The 17,281-nt window shown below is 43.3% G+C and overlaps 2 protein-coding genes across 3 annotated transcripts; one reads left to right on the top strand and one right to left on the bottom strand.

Moving 5' to 3' along the window:
- jade3 (jade family PHD finger 3) lies at positions 1–17,281 on the bottom strand. 2 transcript variants are annotated; one of them, XM_029000732.1, is made up of 12 exons: positions 17,150–17,281; positions 8,507–8,575; positions 8,367–8,426; positions 7,534–7,613; positions 6,970–7,127; positions 5,728–5,918; positions 4,594–4,805; positions 4,324–4,491; positions 3,802–3,918; positions 3,201–3,659; positions 2,993–3,110; positions 1–2,739 (listed from the first exon to the last, which is right to left on the bottom strand). In XM_029000732.1, exons 3-12 carry the CDS (start codon positions 8,413–8,415, stop codon positions 1,844–1,846), a joined length of 2,448 nt encoding a protein of 815 aa, XP_028856565.1. In that variant the 5' UTR covers positions 8,416–8,426; positions 8,507–8,575; positions 17,150–17,281; the 3' UTR covers positions 1–1,843. The 2 variants fall into 2 exon arrangements, with proteins under 2 accessions (XP_028856565.1, XP_028856566.1); XM_029000733.1 differs by lacking the exons at positions 5,728–5,918; positions 8,367–8,426; positions 8,507–8,575; positions 17,150–17,281.
- Positions 10,105–11,406, top strand: LOC114802235 (zinc finger BED domain-containing protein 1-like). Its single transcript, XM_029000947.1, has 2 exons — positions 10,105–10,785; positions 11,119–11,406. Exons 1-2 carry the CDS (start codon positions 10,663–10,665, stop codon positions 11,404–11,406), a joined length of 411 nt encoding a protein of 136 aa, XP_028856780.1. The 5' UTR covers positions 10,105–10,662.

Genomic DNA, 17,281 nt, shown 5'->3' with positions numbered 1-17,281 from the left:
TTTATTGAAAAACATATCTTTAATGACAAAAAAATGGACAAGTGTGTCCCTCCCCGTTCCTTGTATTTCGTCATTTTAGTGTAAAAGCAAAAGTCTCCTCAAAAGAAGAGCACTTCTTCATTTTTGTTCATAACACAATGTACATCATATCAGTGTAATAAAAAAAAAGCCCAGAAATGAGTGAACATGTGTATACCCACAGCACAAAACAGCAGTGTTTCCTTCAGCAGTACGTGAAGAGGAGCGTGCTTCACGTTAAGAGCCATGCAGACAGGAAACATTCTTCATGGTTTCTTGCAGAGCATGTTCTTCACTACACTAAATCAGAATGTCCGCCACAACCTGCACAGCACAGATTACAATGCCAAGTTCAATTTTTTTTTTTTCCATACAGCATTTTGCATGGGGTACTTTTTAAAGTACTATGGACAGGGACTGCCCCATTTTTTATTTTATTTCTGCACAGGCATAATGGAGTGCAACAAAAATCCCTTGCAGCTGAGGCCAAACATTTATCTTTACTGTAACTGCATTGAAATTATGGTCAGGGCAACCTCTGTTAGATCTAATGTTACCTGATAGGACCGATACAGAATAAGCTCCCTTCCAAAAAAAAAAAAAACAATGGGTACAGTACATGGTGAATAAAAGAACTATGTAAGCTTTTCTCCCAACGTACAACCCTTACAACACGTTCAAATCCTGAGCCCAGTCTGGACTGAGGTGTAAAATGGAACCAAAACTACAGAACAGCTGCAATGTATAACGTCACCTTAACATTAAGGTAACAGCTAGACTGAAGGCAGCATACGACAATGGAAGGATCAAGAAGAAGAAAAAAAAAAAAAAACTACATTGTAGTAGTAAATCATTTAATATGGCATTATTAAAAACCCTTTAATGCCTTAATGCTTTGTGTCTGCTTCAAAGTGCAAGATCCATGATGCCAGACTGCCCTGTGGTGGTAGAATCTGTGTGGTACAGACGTAAAGGAACTGCACCCTAAAAGGAATGTGCTGTTATGCACAGTTATGGCTTTAACATTAGAATTTCTAAGCCTTGGATACCTCCTTTCCATGAACAAGGAAGACACTAAGATGCATGTTCTGTAATTTGTCAAAGCTGATTATCTCAGATATTAAAAAATATCTGCTGCAAAGACACTTATGGAAGCACAAGTCTAAAATGTTGCGACTTCATAAGCAGACGTGTTGTTTCATTTTTAAACAAGGAAAGAAAGCGACAGGATTGCAAGCATGCTAAAGCAGGGAGGAGCAAGGAAGAAGCAAAGAACCAAGCTGCCGACTACCCAGAGTATCAGAGGTGACATTTCACAAACCGCATCGATTATTTATTTAGATTTATTTATTTTTGCATAAGTTGGTCATAGGAAGAGATGGAAACCCCACACATTTATCTCAAGCCAGTATTTAGATCTTTTAAAAAATATATCCCAACCAATATCTCCAAGACACAACCTGAAGGCCCGTCTGTCCTACGTGAAGAGCCTGGTATGGCATTGCTGGTACCAGTTTAAACATAGAAAAATAAGTCACCACAAAAAAATAAAACACTGCTGTGCAGTTTTACAGCGAGGCAGCGCAAGGCCATACATTTCCTGTTACGTCCCATGTGGGGGAATTTACACTTTCTCGGGCTGTGGGTATGTGTGAGCCACAACATTGGAGAAACAGGCACCCCACCGTAAAGACCTGATCTCTACTGCATGTAAGTCAGGGGGACTCCAGCCTGGCTTTAGTGCTGCTCATATTTGGGAAGAAGTCGCCAGGCTGGGGGCAGTGAGTTTTGGGGTCTTCAAAGTGGCAGGAACAGAGCGAGGTCGTCACCGTTGTATTTTTGAAGTCCTGGAGCTGACAGACAGTTTCCCACGGATGCTTCCTTTGTTATAGCTTGCAGAGGTGGTGCCAGTTGGTTGACCTTTCCCAGCCCGCTGGCGCTGATTAACCTTGACCTCAGACTCAGAGTCGCTGAGCTCCAGGTCCGGGCAGTAGCCGTCACTCTCTGGGTAGGGCCTGGGGTTGCCCGACTGATTCTCCCCACCAGGTTCGCGCCACGCCCTCTCTTTGGTGGTGGAGTTTTTGAGAGAGAGGTTTCCAGTAGTCCGTACCAGGCTGACTGTGGCTTCTTTGAATGACCTGGTGAATTTCTCGAGGGTGACTCTTGGGAAACTCCCCTGCAAACTCCCCTTCCCCCCAATGATGTGATCACAAGAATCGTGTGCACTAGGTGTTTGGCACGATGTGTCTCTCTGGGCCACCACATTAGGTTTCTCCAAAGCCCCATTACACTTCGGAGGTCGGACCTTCTCTGACTCCACCTTGGCTTTCCCATTGGACGAGTGCCCGAGGAGTGCAGCGTGAAGTGCCAGAGGTTTCCCTGACTGTTTGACAGGGCCTGCAAGGTTGCTGCTGCTGCTGCCGCCACCACCGCTGCTGCTTTCTCGACGGTAGTTTCCCAAATTGGGCAACAGGCCGTTGGTACGGTCCTCTTTCTGTGCCCGCCTGCCTTGGTGAAGATGAGGTTTGCCTTTGCCCACCCCTCCAGCTTCCCCACTGCCACTGCGGTCGTAAACATTTCCACTGTTATCTGGGCACAGGGGTCCATTGCCTGATTTGGAGATGGCTTTCCCATTGCCCACTTTTGGCATCTTGAGTTTCAGGGTTATCCGGGGAGGTGGGCGGAACAGCATGCTTTCCACAGGGGTGGATACGGGAAGACCTTCACATGAGCAAAACACAGAGTCAGCATATTTGCAGTTCTGAAAAATGCTAATTATATTTGGAAAATGTGTAGTAAGACACTGGCTACATTTCATTATTTTGGTCCGTGAACGCCATAGATCTGGCTGCACTGCAAAGATCTAGGTGGGTTCTTCACATTCACATTAGGCTAAACCATAAACAAGCTTTCATGCATTTTGTACACGTGAGGCTCAGCATCCCAAGTTGTCTCCATGCCATGAAACCATCACCTGCAGATAGTTCCTGATTGATGAGCTTGATGTGAAGGTTGAAGAGCTGCTCCTGGGCTTTGCTCTGGGACAGTTTCAGCTTCTCGCGTCGACTCACCATGTAACACAAATTTCTGACCTGGAGAGTCATAAAACGCAACACGTAATGCAGCTGCATAACAATCGACATGGTAGAGATATTAAAATGTGGTTTATTGGTTCCACCCACCCTCTCCAGGTCCTGCCGGAGGTGCATGAACATGCGCATGCGTGTGTGGATGCTGTCCTCCTGCGGCTCCAGCAGGAGATTTTCTTCGTCCTCTTTCGGAGGCAGCAGAGCCTTGTTGAAGTTGCTTTTCCTCTTAAGCTTCCAGTACTGGTAGATGAAGTCCAACAGGTTCATCGGCATCTCCAGCTCCTGGGCCAACTCTTCCACCTGCACCAGAGAGTAGAACTCCTCCTCCAGCTCCAGGAGCTTCTGCGCCCTGAGGCCGACCTTCTCTGTCTCTGTGGGAGGTTTGGGCCGAGCGGGGCTCATGCCAGCCTCAACGGTTTTGGGCTTGCTGTGCTTCAGGCAGAAGGACTTGAACTTGACTTCGTCACCCTCATCCAAGATGGTCTTCATTTCCAGACTGTGCTCAAAGGCACACGTCACATGAAAGGGGATGGTGCAGTTTTTCACTGAACACTGTCAAAGAGGAAACAAGGCCCTTGAATCAGCCCCTTTGCAAGTAACACAGGATAAAACTATACGTGCTCCCTGAGTGGGTGACCATCAAGGAATTAGGAAAGCAGGTTGTACCAGAACCTGGCCAGAGGTTGCTAATCACCTGGATGCAGGCCCCGGTCTTAAGCTTGCAGAGGCTGCAGATCAGAGCCCATCGGCTTGGAGGGATGTGAGACACTTTGGTGATAGGCTCCATCCTCTCCGGACACGCAATGCTCACCTACAGACAGTGAGGGGTGTGAGTGAATTCGCATTTCAATCTAGTGGCACACGTTGTTCCTCACTGTTATCACAAAACGGAAAAGATATATTGTCAAGTTAAATTTTTCCATGATTTTATCATATAATGCAGTCACTTATAGTCACCAACGACATGGAGAAATGTATAACGTGTTTGGGTCAGAGGCACAATGGTAATGTTTCAAATGGCAGTCTTTGAGTTGTTTTTGCCAACAAAATTTATGATGAAATATCTTCATCAACGAACCTTTCTGACATGATGAAGACAAGATGTAAATTTTGGTCACATGACTAGACCTATAATGTAACGCACTTAAATGACATTCCTGTGTTGACTTACCACCTGAACTCTGTGTGGGAGCACCTTATTCAGATGAGATCTTACCTCTGGGATCCAGAGAGCACAGCTGACATGTGCCCATTTGGTTCCCGCTCTAGTGGCCTTCATGGCACCCCCCTTTTTTGGACAGAGGAGGCACTGTGGGTCGATGCCAAGCACGCAGGTTCTGCACAGCCAATTCCCATCTGGTACCTTCACAATGCCATAACAGGCCTGTGAGAACGATGAGCAGAACCAGTTAGCAGCTCTGAGCAGTATAATGAAGTCAAATTAAGTTTTGGTTTCACAGTTCACTTGTCCTGATTGTCCACTGACCTGGTGAACACAGATGTTGCATTTGTCACAGAAGACCATGTCATTGCCCTCCTCACTGTCAGGGGAACGGCACACGTCACAAATGACATCCTCGTCGTACTCGATGCCCAGCCCCTCCTCCGTCTCAATTGCGTGATTCATGCTGTCATGGCACTGCTTCTCCAGAGCCTCCATGGCACGCTCCATTGTCAGCTCATCCACCGGGCCCTCCCCTGGGACAGACACAAGCACACAGTTGGCAAACAATAGCATAAGGATGGCAGCAGAGAGACACAAACATACACATACCACGCTACATCACAATGAATTAATTTACCAAGAAAAAAACGGCAAACTGTTGCATAAACACTCCTGAAGTTGTTTATGATGTCTAACGGCGTTCAGTTTGTATTGCTCAGTACCCCAAACACCCATTTATTCAAGATAATCCACAAATTTTGAGTAAAAGTTACTCTGAAATGGTTCAGGAAGGGACTATCTAAAAGTGTAAAACACACACATAACAATTGTTAAAAAGTGTATGTGCCAATAAATTTGATTTGAGAAAAACAGTCAAGAACTGGCTTACAGAGACTACTCTGAGAACAAAAGAATAACAGAGCCGTGGATTTTTTTGTTTTCTACACACATATCATTGTAACATTGGAAATGAACGGTTCAGGTAAATACAAATTTGAGATGAAAAGAAAGTGAATTGATTGTCATTGTAAAACAATGCAGCACAGCACATTATAAGCATTTCACTGCATATCATACCGTGTATGACTGTGTGTGTGACAAATAACATTTGAAATGGTGCAGACAATGTAATGAGTCCACTGCATTTAACCAATCACCCGTAGGGAGCAGTGGGCAGCCATGAAAGGTGTTGGGGAGCAGCGCGAGAGACGGTACCTTGATCAGTGGCACCTTGGCATTTTGAAATTTGAACCCACAACCTTCCGATTACGTGTCCGCTTCCTTACCTGCTATGTAATCCCCTACATTTTGATTGATAACTGGTGTTTTTTTTTACCTGGTTTATATTACACAGTAGTGCATTTCAGCCTATATTCTTAAAATTTAAGAAGAAAAATTAATCCCAGTCGAAATTTCTCAAAAAGTGCAGCTCAGCAGCGGACAAGTGGTTCATACCCATTTGGGCCAGTTCAGCATTGAGCTCACGAAGCCAGAACAGGTCCATGTCGTCCAGGTCATAGCGGCACATGGCTTCGGCCAACTCTTTGATGTTGACGTAGCCCATCTCAGCAGAGTCCTGACTCCAGCACTGGATATATTTCCTTTGCCGTGTGTAGAATATCTCCTTACACTTGTCTGCAATGAGCCTGATGTAGATAAGATAGTACACATATAAGAAACATTAATTTCCCTGTGTAGGTTTGGATTTGGATACGTCAATTGTTAAAATTGCCAAAATACAAACGCATTTCAGTGTACATTTTGAACGCATTGATCATGAAGAAATGACAAATATTATTCCCAATGGCATTTTTGCAGGCTAGTATAATTTGAAAATGAACACTGGTCATGAAAACAGGCATGTTAATACTCATCTGACATATCTGTAAACCTGCACAGGTCAAGATGAGAACAAACTCCGACAAGAGGCTTCTATTTCCGGCAGCTCTACTCGTTTCTGAGTTCCTTTCTTATTTTCCTCTTTTTATCTGGAGGGCCAGCTCTATTCTACGATGCCCTCTGGACCCAGTGGAGGTGGTGAGTGACAGGAGAGTTAAGGAAGCGGCCCCGTAATCAGAAGGTTGCCGGTTCGAATCCCGATCCGCCAAGGTGCCACTGAGCAAAGCACCGTCCCCACACACTGCTCCATGGGCGCCTGCACAATTCTTGTTTTTCTTATGTGCAATAAGTGTATATACATCTACTCTGTACCGATGTACACTTACATATATTCTATGTGAAAGTGAAGTGATTGTCATTGTGAAACACTGCAGCACAGCTCACGGTGACACAAAACAAAATGTGTCCCCTGCCCTTAGTGAGCAGCCATGAAAGGTGCCCGGGCAGCAGTGTTTAGGGACAGCGCTTTACTCAGCGGCACCAGTGGAACCGGCAACCTTCTGATTTCGGGGCTGCTTCCTTAACCACTAGGCCACCACTGCCCCACAGTGTATATTGAATATACATTATATATGTAGATTTAACTTCTTATATTATACATTTTTGCAGATTCTCTATACTGTTTATTTATTTTTGCTGCTCTATCTTGTACGGTGCACTTTCCACAGTGACCATGTAAATTTCCCAGTTGTGGGACTAGGATCCTCATAATCGTGCTTTCAGAATGAACTAAACTTATTTACTGATTAATCAGCAGTTAACGCAGTTCTATAACTGATGTTAATACGTGTGTCTCACCTGACTGAAGCCTGAGGGATGGTATCAGGGCTGGCAAGTACCTGCACCCCCTTTTCCCACTCTTGTTTCCATGCATCAGACAGCAGGTAGTAGTCTTCTGGGGAAATGTGGTGGGAGTCCGGAAGCTTCATGGCACTGATCAGGTCTTTTCTAAACACCTTTTAGAATACATTACATAACACTTATCTGGGGGTTAAAAAGTACTTTATAATTAAAAAATACAAAATGAGTAAACAATCAGGAAGTACTGGGACTGGGCAGTACTTTGAAACATTATCCTATCTTGACTGCAATAAACATATCAGCAGCATTAAATTGTAAGGTGATAACCTACAAACCTTCTTTCTTGAATAATGAACCCCTTAATATGACAAATATCTACAAATGTTGTGATTATTAGTGGATATTACCCCACCCTGCTCAAAAAAATATTTTCTGCTAAAATCTTATCTGCCGTTTGTATATTTTATCTATGTGCAATACATATTGCACGTTGGTCAACCAGAGGTTGTTTTCATAGCACTATATAAAATTAATAAATAAACTATTATCAGAAGCACAAACCTCTGCCGGTTTCTTCTGGGCAGATGCAGGGGTTCCAGGCTTGTCTCCATATTTGTTGGAGGAAAACGAAGTTGAGGGACCTATGTACATCAAAAAAACAAAGAGAAAGTAACGGCTGTTTTTAGCCACAACGTCTTCTTTACGATCAGCACTATGGGATGGCGATTGGGCTGCACAATTAAATTAAGATGACCGTCTATGATATTAACTTTTATATTAAATATGATGTGATATTAATATTAGCGGGCTCTTCTGTATGTCAAATCAAGCACTCTCTGAACTAATAGCCAGCAAACCACACACACAACTATAATAACAAGTGAACAAAGAATCAATGCGTTAAATTTTATGAGTAAGACATTTATTTTATCATCTTGTATGTGTTCGACAATAAACATTATTCACCACATAGGAAAGGTGCAGCTTCTGTTCTGACACCTTTATATATTGCAGTTCATTGACTTGACAAATCTATACAAAATGCCTCTGTATATGGAGCTGCCCTGTCTATTATCAGGTAAATGGATCATTTTTCATATTAAATATAAAAAAGTATTTTCATGGCGACCTGACCAGTCTTCCCAGTCAGAAAATTTTGACAGGATGTTTTTTATCTGTAGGCCTGTAGTATGTTCCTGTTGCACTTTATCATTGCACCCTGCAATTACAATTTGTCTTCGGTAAATTTTGTTCTATTTTTATATACATTTTTAGGTTTCATATTAAATTTACTGTTTGTTTAAAATAGAAGAGCAATAAAAATGTGTTGAATAATGAATCATTGTTATTATAATTTTGACCATAAATGTGCAGCCCTCGATGGTGGCACTCACTCTCATTGTCTGAGCTTTCACTGCTACTTGAAGATCTGTGACGTTTCATCCTTTTGTATCCTTAAAGAGAACAGGGACCATTAGACAATAGGTAGTTGAAATATACATAATTCTTCTCATTTCTGTGAATGACTACTCACCATATATTTCAAGGCAACAAACATGCTAATATATTCCTCTTATTGGCCTGGTTTGTCCTCCTCTCATACCTAAAAACAAGCAAAACATGGAAGTGCCAAATTTTGTCAGAATATAAATGCATACAAATGTGTTCTGTTATTAAAATTAAATATACGTAGGGTGGTAGCGGCCTAGTAAGTAACACACTCGCCTATGAGCCAGAAGACCCAGGTTCAAACCCCACGTACTACCATTGTGTCCCTGAGCAAAACACTTAAACCTGAGTGTCTCCAGGGGGACTGTCCCTGTAACCTCTGATTGTAAGGATAAGAGCATCTGATAAAAGTAAACTCCAACTCCCAACAGCTGTTCACACACAGGAAGTGTGACACAAGGGACAAATCAGACAAATAAATTATGATAAAGGACAGGTCCATTTATGAATGCCCGGAAATGGCAAAAGCTAAAAAAAAAATCTCTTGCAATTTTGCATGTGAAAGGTTTGTGACATCATCAGAAATCATGAACCTGAAAATTTTCTTAGGAAATAAACTAAAATTACTTGACTATTGACAGAGAAAAACTGAATATTCCAGGAGCTGAAGGATACGCCACTCCAGGCTGGACCACACAGGAATGTCAGGAATGCCATGGACTGGCCGTGTAACCTGCGGCATGTCACGTGGGAAATGCAAAAGAGCATTTCCAGTGCGGGGACATGAGCATGCACATCATGAGAAACATATCTGAGGTAGGGGTGTGCTCAAAATATCGATTCTTAGATACATACCAATATAATAAAAAAAAGATACAGTATCGATATTCTAGCCCTTAGCATCAATACTCCGCCCAGCCATTAGGGGGCGCAGCGGCGCCGGCGAGTTTAAAAAAAACTCATGGAAAATGTAGAAGATTTTAGAAGCACCGTTGTCCCTAAAGGCAGATGTTTGGACACATTTTGGTTTTAAAGCAAAGGAAGGAAACCAAGGGATCGATAAAACAAATGCAATCTGCAAGCATTGCCAGGCTTCTATACGCTACACCGGTAATACAACTAACCTGCGCGCCCACCTGCAAAGACACCATGCGGACAAGCTAGCTTCGCCGCAGCCCAAAAAAACACGGGACCCCCACGCAAACTACTTTGGACAACGCAACATCCAAGCTTCCATCTAACTCAGTCCGTGCACAGAAGTGGTGCATTATATTTGCAAAGATTTATGTCCCTACAGTCTTGTCGAGAACACAGGCTTTCGCTTTATGATCAACACGTTAGATCCCCGTTACGTGATCCCTACCCGCAGCTACATGACCGACAAAGCAGTACCGAGAATATATGACAAAGTCAAAGACAATGTTAAGTCAGCCCTGAGTTTTGCCCCACGAGTGGCACTGACTTGTGACGTGTGGACATTGCGAGCCACGGAAGCTTTTGTTACAATCACTTGCCATTACGTTGACGAGGAGTGGGAACTGATGTCGCACGTTTTACAAACGCGAGCCATGCACGAGAGCCATACGGGGTCAAACATTGCAGAGTTACTGAAAGCGGCGCTGGAGGAGTGGGACCTCGTATCCAAAGACCCAGCTATTGTGACTGACAACGGTGCAAATATGAGCGTCGCAGCGGAGCTTGCCGGTATGTTGCATTTCAGGTGCTTCGCTCACACTTTAAACCTGGCCTCGCAGCGTGCACTGAAGCTTCCTGCTGTCGCTCGGTTATTGGGACGTGTTAGACGGATATCCACCTTTTTTTAAGCGCAGTACCACAGCCAGCCACGTACTTCGACAGAAGCAGAAGTTGCTCGAGTTGCCTGAACATAAACTGATCACCGATGTCGTGACGCGCTGGAATAGCGCGCATGATATGCTCGAGCGCTTTCTTGAGCGCTTTCTGTCCAACGAGCTTAGGAAAACCAAGAAAGAAGTTTGCACCCTATGTGAGTCGGACATTACATCTGCGGAGGAGATAGTGGATGCAATGAAGCCCATGAAGATTGCTACTCTTGTAATGTCGAAAGAAAGCTCTCCAACACTGTCAGTTGTGGTCCCTCTTCATGCTCAGCTCATCCAGGATTTCCAAGAGAGCAGAGCAGATAGTGAGATAGTGAAAGAAATCAAAGCGGCTATTTGCCAAGATTTGAGCAAGAGGTACATGGATCAGCAGAAATAGACCATGTATGTATGTTCAGCACTCGATCCAAGATTCAAAGCTTTGCCCTTCCTTCCTGATGATGAACAAGAGGAAATATACTTGAGAATCACTGCAGAAGCTCGAAGAATTCAAGAACTATTTCAGGTAAGCCCTTTCACTGTGTCATTAACATTAGCATTACATGGTTAAAAAACATAAAAAACAAACACACACATATATACACTAAGTGTAATAAAAAGAAATATTCAGTTCATAATTTCAAATTCATAATAGTATGTTAGAGCTTAAAAAAACTAAATGGTTTCAAACATATACTTCATGTAAAGCACTATATTAGCAAAACAATATATTGTAAAGGTTTGTCAGTTGATCGCATTAAATAAGAGGCAAACTAACTATTATATGTCTTTGAATATGCTCTTTATAGAATTAACTATGGGTTTATTGATAAAAAAAAATCTGTATTTTGCATAATAGGAAGAGGCTGAAGTGATACCAGGAGAGGAGGACAATCATGTGGAAGACAAGGATGACATTCCTGCCAGCCCACCACCCAAGAAGAAAAAGGACTTGTGCTGTTTGGCTGATCTGCTTGGTTCAACTTACAGTGCAGGTCCTGCGGTGAGACACAGAACCACACAGGCCCAGGCAGAAGAGGAGATGTCAAGGTACAAGGAGGCACCACCCCTGTCTCTTGCTGAGGGAAGTCCACTCAGTTGGTGGAAAGAGCACCAGAATGAATATCCACTAATGTCGTGGTGGTAGCAGCCTAGTGGGTAAGACACTCGCCTGTGAACCAGAAGACCCGGGTTCAAATCCCACTTACTACCATTGTGTCCCTGAGCAAGACACTTAACCTTAAGTTGCTCCAGGGAGACTGTCCCTGTAAATACTGATTGTAAGTCGCTCTGGATAAGGGCGTCTGATAAATACTGTAAATGTCACGCCTTGCCAAAGTGTACCTGTGCATTCCAGGGACTAGTGTCTCCTCGGAGCGCGTTTTCTCTACGGCAGCCGATATCGTAACAGCACTGAGAAGTGTACTAAGCTCAAAGCATGTTGACCAACTTCTTTTTGAACAAAAATCTTAAGTCATAGGATAAAGCTAGCAAGAGTATCCCTCGGGTTATTGTTTTGTTTCTGCACTGATTTTTGTTCAACTTGCCTTTTTGAGGACAAACCTGGTTTGTCCATCCTGTTATGAGGTAGATTTGTTGTTGTGCCAAATGTTAAAGCAAGATATAGCATTTAAGTGATTTCATAGTGAAATATGTCATGGCAGTACATGGTGTCACAAAAAAGAATTTTAAAGAAAAGAAGATTTAATAAGATTTTGTGCTTGTGTGAGGACTGTACCCTTGGAAAGTTAAATGTTGACTTGTGGTAATTACCAGATTAATACAATTTGTGTACAATTAATCAGAGCACTTAAAGTTGCAAATATTTTAAGAAAAATGCACTTTGTTATAATGCACTTTTGTCTTCAATAAATTGAGTTCTGTTTGTTGAGTAAATGTGTTCAGCATTAACTAATTGGCTCTGGCCCATGTATTTTTATTGAATCGTATCGAATCGTGTCACATTGTATCAAATCATATCGAGACAGCTCTGTATCGAGGTACGTATCGTATCGCCAGGTTCTCCAAGGTATACAGCCCTAATCTGAGGTGTGGCGGTTAGGATTAGTACTCTGTTACTAACATCAGGCCACACTTCCTACATTTACGCCATTAATCAGACGCCTTTACAGAGCGTCTTGCAATCAGTAGTTGCTTCCTGTGGCAGAATAACACAGGAAGCAGACACAAAATTGTAATAATGGTAAAATTCCATGTTGAGTATTTGCACAAAACCATTTATAAAGCTCGACAAGGTGTCTAAAATATGCAAAACAAGATGATCCATTTTGTTGTGAAGAGCCTAAACTGATACATTATCTGGTTAGTTGGAGTGTGGCGAGACTAGCAGATCTAGCTCAAGACGAGACACGATAATAGGGGCAGGAGAACCAGATGAGACCAGATTTAACACATTGGGATTGTGTGTAATGTAATAGGGCTAGCGCTGCATACCTAAAGATGTACAAGCATTGATCTTTCTGCTTTTGCACCATTGTGCATGATGTAGGGCTGGGTGAGAGTATGATTGTGGGAAAATTCAAGTCGATTACAATGATGAACATTGTGTTTACTGTCAAATTATTCTTGTGAGATCTCGTCACACCCCTACTAGTTAGATCTGAACATGGTACCTGGATGACGAACATAATGGATAAATATTGTGGTGTGCTATTTAAAAGTACTGTGAATGCAGTTGCTTTGCTGTATTTTGGGAATATGCACAGGTCAGTGACTACTTTATCCATCCTTAATGTTATTTAGCAGCTCTACATCTAAAAATCAAGAACCTCTGACATCAGTAAACACCTTATAAAACACCCACTGATTTCATTTTGGAGCCAGGTTCTGCCAATCTCCTTCAAAAAGGTGAGCATGGCACTGACAAAAAAACAAAGCATTCAATTCCAAATGCATCCCTCCTCTTGTTACAAAATCCTACCAAGATAAAAGTGACACTAACCACACGGTCCGTACTGCCACTAAAAATGCAGGGCAAGCTGCAAGCTTGTGCTGCTGACACATCTTTACAAATACTATAGGGGCAGTGGTGGCCCAGCGGGTAAGGACGTGGACCAGTAATCAGAAGGTTGTCAGCACCCCAAACTGCCAAGGTGCCACTGAGCAAGGTATTGAAGTAGGGTTGTGCAATATGGACAAAATAATCATATTGCGATTTTTTGAACGAATATTGCTATTGCGATTTTGGCAACTGTTTTTGCTTTTCCAAAACAAGCTACATACATTCGAAATGTATTCCGTGCATAACATTCCAATCATAACAATAAATAAAAACTAACATAAATCAAAACCAAAAAACAGATTTCTCTCTTAAAGGTTTTTTGCAAGAAATGAGTGCGAGATGGCAGCTGGTATCTTTTGTCAAGTGTTTGAGTTAGTCTTCGGAAGCCGTCTTTACTGACAATGTGCGCAGGCATCATATCTTTGCATATATGATAGCTGATTGCCGTTTTGAAACCGTTCTCATAAGGCACGGTGCTTGCACATGCTTGAACAATGGATACTTATTCAGACTGCCTTTGTCATGCATTGATCATGCAGTTTCTTATGACGCGGTTTTAAGTGTTGTGACAGATTTGTAGTATTGCTCCATTTTGTTGGAATAATCATTTCACAAGTCTTGCAAGTTACCTTGCTCTGTGACACATCCTCTCTCCTGAATCCAACATACTCCCAAACGACTGACGTTGAATTTCTCTTTGGCACCAAATCATTTTTATTTTGACCTGCATCCATACTTTATGTTCTTTCCTCCCGCTCGCCTATTCGGTTCTGCTGATCAGCTCCATACATAATGATACACAGCACCACACACCATTCTCCTCTAAACAGTTGGTGTAACTGTCAAGACCACTGATTAAGTTGAACTGATGTGATATAGATTCTGATCAACCATTTGTATTGAAACATCTTCATTTTTGTATTAAACGATTTACTTTCCCACTCAGTCTCGGATATTTTCGCTTGAATATCTGATCTCCATGCTGTTAACCTATCCTTGGTGGACTCAGTTTCATGTGACATTAAGGCTCTACAGAACAGATAGAGGTTTCCCCTCCCATTATGATAGAGACGTAGCAGATTTTCTATATAGAATAATAGTAGCAGACATTATATTCTTTTGTTTTGACATTATGAAATGTTTTAATATTTCATAGTGCAAATATAAAAAAGTGCTTTTTGGAATACAGTATGTCTGACATAATTGGTTGAATGCCACCAAAATACAGTCTTTATCAATTTTTCTGTACTCTTTTGGGTGCCCCGATTTTAAGGCCCCATCTGCTATTCCATCCTAAAGCATATACAGGTTAAAAAGAATAAATCTATACTATATGGTGGATGGGGGGTTGGGTAACAAAGAAAAAAAACTTGCATTTCATAGTAAAGCCTTATTACAGAAGAGAAAACTTCAAGCCACTGACTACACAGAAAAAGTGGCCTCGTTTCCTCGCTGCAGTCAGTTTACGAATGCCCTGGGGGCATTAAAATACACGCACTTAAAAATAAACCACTCTGGTAAAAGTCTTCTGGGAAAAAACAAAATATTCAAGGACCATTACATTCAAAGAAAATTCACAGAACTTTTGGTGAACAAAAGTAGTTTTACAGTTATAATAATAACATTAATGCAGTAGCAATACGTATTGGTTATATTTTTAGGGTATGCAACAGAGATGAATGTTTTTAAGAACATTTGTTTGACAGATATTGTGTGTTAAAGATCCCCTGATATGAGAATTCACTTTGTGAGATTATTTAACATGCTCTTGTCATTCTGCTTTACCAATCAGAGGGCAGCAGCGCATACTGTCAGATCTGGAATTTATCATAAGTGGACTTCCTGTTTGCACCAAACTCTGTGGTTGGTGAATGGTGTTGATGATGTCATGTCCACGTTCCAAACTGTAGCATAATCATACATTGAAATATGAACTGTGCTACAAGTTAGTGCCCCTGCTCGTGTTTAAGGGGGGGCGTGGCTTAACTTGAGACACGTCTGATTGGCAATCATGCTCACCAATCACACAGGGACATCAAAGCAACGTGATTAACCTCCTACGGAGCTCCACACCGCACAGTTGCTGCAGCCAGATTGCCCTCTTGTCCCGCCCGCAGGGAGAACAGACTGATTCATGGTACAAATTATTTCTGAACTCACTCTCCCGCATACACCAGAGCGGCGGTGTCCAACCACACTCCACCCATTCGGCTGAGCTGTCGGTGCAGCCGCCTCTCTTCCGCACTGCATCTCCAACGCTCCAGCCAACCCAGCACGTCTTCCCGCAGCAGCCCTGACATTAACCGATGGAGCAGAGTCTAAGGTTGCAAAAATAAGTCACAGCCCCATCCGATCCACCAAGGTGCCACTGAGCATTTACATTTACAGCATTTTTCCAGACGCCCTTATCCAGAGCGACTTACAATCAGTAGTTACAGGGACAGTCTCCCTGGAGCAATTTTAGGGTTAAGTGTCTTGCTCAGGGACACAATGGTAGTAAGTGGGATTCGAACCCAGGTCTTCTGGTTCATAGGCGAGTGTGTTACCCACTAGGCTACTACACCGTCCCCACACTGCTCCCCTGGCACCTGCCACCAAGGGTGATGGTTAAATCACTTCACTTTCACAATTATTCATTTACACACTGCCCTAATTCTTAATCCTCTTAGATGAGACCAAGCTTGTATGCACTTTTTATAGCAGTATACAGACAGATGACAGTAATAATATCGAGCTGCTTCAGGCCACATTCACCACCAACGGATTGCAAGTGTTTCCAGGTCTCCAAAGGTTGAAGAGCTAGAGAAAATCCTGTCTGCCAGAATAAAGAAGAGGGTTTTTTTTTTCCCTGGCAGCTCTGGTACTGTTTGCAGTGATTAGACAAAAGACTCGGCAGGCGTCCACCCCTCCTCCCAGCCTCGGAGTGAATGCACACAATGCCCAGGCCAGGCCGGCCACATCCCCATCACCTACTGGGAGTTCCCTGCCCCAGTCCGGCTGTGGTACGGAAACCCCTCAGAGCCCTCGATCTCGGAGATCTTAAAATGGCTGGCGCTTTTCGCTCAAGCACAGAGGCGGGCTTGTGAGCAGGATTAACCCAATAATGGCACCCTTGGTTACAGTGCTCCCCTCACATTTGACAAGGCTTTTAAGCAGTCGGCCTTGCGAGTTGCTCGCCCAGGCCAGAAGAAGGTGGACCAGTGTGCAGAAACCGACACACACACACACACACACACACACACACACGTGCGGGATTTCAGAGACTACTTCCGGTTCACCAGAGCGCCGTAAAATCTAACGCCGCTGCACGGAGATTGTGAGACGACATGGCAGCGCAACTCGAGCAAACACCCCAGTGAACAACAGAACCAAGCAAGCGGATTTACGAGAGAGAAAAGACAAGCAGCACAGCAGCATTTCTTTTGTGCGGAAATAATGTAACTAAACCAAAATAATGTTCGTGAGACACATACACGATTTAACTATTATTGAAACTTTTTTGGAAAATTAGAATAGCAGAATCGCCCCGGGTGAGTGTAGGTGGGGGGATAAGACATCCATGGTGATTTACGGTCTTCCTTGGCGCCAAACTAAAGCCGCCCTGCATGATGTGCGGTGCAGCCTGAACTAGCCCAAATCAAACAAGGGCGCCACGGTCCCTCCTGACAAAACCAGGCCCGGGCCTGCACTTCCCCGCGCACCGTGGCGCCACGGGCGCGATCCCTGCCGCCATTTCACTGGATTCACAAAATATACAACGAAACGTCCCTGACCGAGAGGGAGCAGGCCTCGCTCCGTGGATAAGCAAACCACCACAAGTCCCGGCGCACTGACACGAGAGCAGCGGCGTTCCCGTAAACGACCTTACCGTACAGACGCAGACCCCGCGCACCGGACGGTCAATGGCATCGGTGAACTCCTGCGCAAACTTCTTTTTTTTTTTTTTTTAGTATTCCCTCTTCCCACCAGCCCACAGTCAGTAATTTCTCAGGGCTGCAAT

This window comes from Denticeps clupeoides, chromosome 13 (genome assembly GCF_900700375.1).
Source record: "Denticeps clupeoides chromosome 13, fDenClu1.1, whole genome shotgun sequence".
NCBI classification, from domain to species: Eukaryota; Metazoa; Chordata; class Actinopteri; order Clupeiformes; family Denticipitidae; genus Denticeps; species Denticeps clupeoides.
Note: the sequence above shows the minus strand (reverse complement) of the source record. Positions and strands in the feature narration are given on the sequence as shown.

Excerpts from the sequence above, each read along its gene's own strand:
- jade3 (XM_029000732.1), bottom strand. The coding sequence starts at position 8,415 with ATGAAACGTCACAGATCTTCAAGTAGCAGTGAAAGCTCAGACAATGAG. Across the intron at positions 7,614-8,366 it reads TGAAAGCTCAGACAATGAGA|GTCCCTCAACTTCGTTTTCC; the intron begins GTGAGTGCCACC and ends TGATGTACATAG. Across the intron at positions 3,660-3,801 it reads AGACCGGGGCCTGCATCCAG|TGTTCAGTGAAAAACTGCAC; the intron begins GTGATTAGCAAC and ends CCTCTTTGACAG.
- LOC114802235 (XM_029000947.1), top strand. The coding sequence starts at position 10,663 with ATGTATGTATGTTCAGCACTCGATCCAAGATTCAAAGCTTTGCCCTTC. Across the intron at positions 10,786-11,118 it reads GAATTCAAGAACTATTTCAG|GAAGAGGCTGAAGTGATACC; the intron begins GTAAGCCCTTTC and ends TTTGCATAATAG.